The following is a 2,500-nucleotide window of genomic DNA, read 5'->3' as shown; positions in this document are numbered from 1 at the left end:
TTTGGAGTAGGATCTGATTTTTCCCATAATTCTGGTTTATCCCAGAAATACGAAACTTCTAATCTTCTTACATCATCATCATTATTTAAAACAGCATGAATAGATTTATATACACTTTGAACTTTTTCATCAATTATTTTTAATTTCCTTCTCATATCAGTTAATTTATTTATACATTTGTATATACTTAAATTATTACTTATAATTTCAAATAATTTTTCTGCTTCACATATTACTGGTTCAATTTCATTTTTCAATTCTTCACTTATATCAACAAAGATAGCTTCCAAAATTAAAATTTCAAAAGGTAAAGAATCTTTTATTAATGATATAACTTTTGAATTTTCAATAAAATATTTACACATCTTCTCTTCCTTTTCAGCTATTTTAGGTATTGTACTGTTAGTAAAAGTGGGGATATACAACAAAAAGTCTTTAAATATAATACATTTTCTATACGGTAAATTAATAAGTACACAATTTCTTTTAGGTGATATATCAAATCTAGTAGTTGTGTTATTGGATAATAATTGTCTTATATCTCTATACTGAGCTAAACCACTAGAATTTTCTGGTGTTGTTTCTCCTTTTATTTTATGTACCATTTTTAATAATTCATGAGACTGTAAAGTATATGGGGTATCTTCTCCATTGTATATTTTATGAACCTCATGTTTTAAATATTTATTAAAACATTTTATTCGTATTTTAAAATCATCACTTTTCATATATTCTTCTCTATTATCTTTCATATAAGAAAATATATTTTTATTACTATATAAAAAAGATTCTCTTAACCCTTTTGTTTCTTTAAAATCTTTTATATACTCTTCATCTGATATATTGTTATGAATTCTATATTCTTCACTACTATTTCTTTTAAATCCACGTTTTACATAATCCATATAACTACTTTCGTCTTTAAAGTTTTTTTCATTCCTTTGTATTAAATTCTTCACATCATGATTCTCATTAAAGTTTGATAGAATACCTAACTTACTATGATAGTCTTCTGTTTTTTTATATTCCTTTAGTTCTTCATTCTTCTCATTTATATTAAGTAAAGGTTTCTTTAATTTTCCTTCATCAGACATCGTTCAGAGTTTTGTTTATATAAAAAATAAAATAAGATCATTTATTCTATTCACAAAAATATACATATATATATATATATATATATATATATATTACTATATTAAAAAGCAATATGCTAAGTTTAATGAACCAAATATATAAAAAAGAAAAAAAAAATTTCAAACATTTAAGATTAATATATTATATCTATATATATATGTATATATTTTTTTTTTATGTGATATTTTAAAATTACAATTTTGAATTCTTAAACATTTTGCTATTAAATTCTTTGTGTTATGGAATGTTTCAGTATTTTCTATCCAAATAGGAAAAGGAAATTAAATTAAACATTTTAATAAATATTTATTATAATATATTATATTTTATTTTTATCAAAATAAAATAAGATATATATTTCAATATGATATGCATATATTATATGAACCTGTAATAAAAAAAAAATTTAATTAAATATATAAATATATATATATATATATATATACATTTGTCCTAGAAAATTTTCATTCTTAAATTAATTATCTTCTTACATCGCTTATATAAAATATTTTTGTACTTTGAAATGATATAAAAAACTAATGAATAATAATAAGTAATTTTTTATTGAGATCATACAAATTTATTAAAAAAAAAAAAAAAAAAAATTGGTAATTCTTCATGTATACTTTTATGGGCATTTAAAATTAGCAGACCACATTTAAATAATTATTAAAATAAAGATTCTCCATGGTGTATCATAATAAAATAGAATGCAAATATATATATATATATATATTCATATATCAGAATACATATATAAAAAATGTACACTATATAAATACATTATTATATATATTGTCGTTAACAAAATTAAGGAATCTACATAATCATATATCTTTTATATTTATAGGAAAATAAGCACCTTGCGTCGCAACGTTGAATTTTTCACATAAGTATAAATATATTACGATTTTATATATATATTTTTTTTTTTTTTAAAAGCAAAAAAAATAACATTTTTAAAAAGTGTAAAAAAAAGTTAAATTTAAAAAGGGTTTTTTTTTTTTTTTTTTTTTTTTTTTTTAAGATGAAGAATTAATAAATGGTGATCATATAAATTAAAAAATATAAGGAATAATAAAAATATTAAATCAGTTGATTTTTATGGAAATGTATGTGTAACATATTTAAAAATATCCTGTAAGAATCAACATGGAATATTAACTTTTAAAACTTTAAAAATATAAATATTTATATACATAAAATAATGGAATTTTTATAATTTTTATAATTTTTATAATTTTTATAATATTTATAATTTTTATAATTTTTATAATTTTTATAATATTTATAATTTTTATAATTTTTATAATTTTTATAATATTTATAATTTTTATAATTTTTATAATTTTTATAATTTATTATT

The 2,500-nt window shown here is 17.9% G+C and overlaps 1 protein-coding gene across 1 annotated transcript in view; it reads right to left on the bottom strand.

The window, feature by feature from the left end:
* PRSY57_1426900 (CorA-like Mg2+ transporter protein, putative) overlaps positions 1-1,094 on the bottom strand; it is a gene marked incomplete at both ends in the record, with an annotated part of 1,437 nt that extends 343 nt beyond the window's left edge. Inside the window, one exon of the mRNA XM_012909869.2 lies at positions 1-1,094. This exon is cut by the window's left edge and continues 343 nt beyond it. Coding sequence (XP_012765323.2) covers positions 1-1,094 — 1,094 coding nt within the window.
* Positions 1,095-2,500: the final 1,406 nt, after the last annotated feature.

The sequence above is a fragment of the Plasmodium reichenowi genome, chromosome 14 (genome assembly GCF_001601855.1).
Source record: "Plasmodium reichenowi strain SY57 chromosome 14, whole genome shotgun sequence".
In the NCBI taxonomy this organism is placed as follows: Eukaryota; Apicomplexa; class Aconoidasida; order Haemosporida; family Plasmodiidae; genus Plasmodium; species Plasmodium reichenowi.
This window is presented reverse-complemented; position numbering and strand designations above follow the sequence as displayed.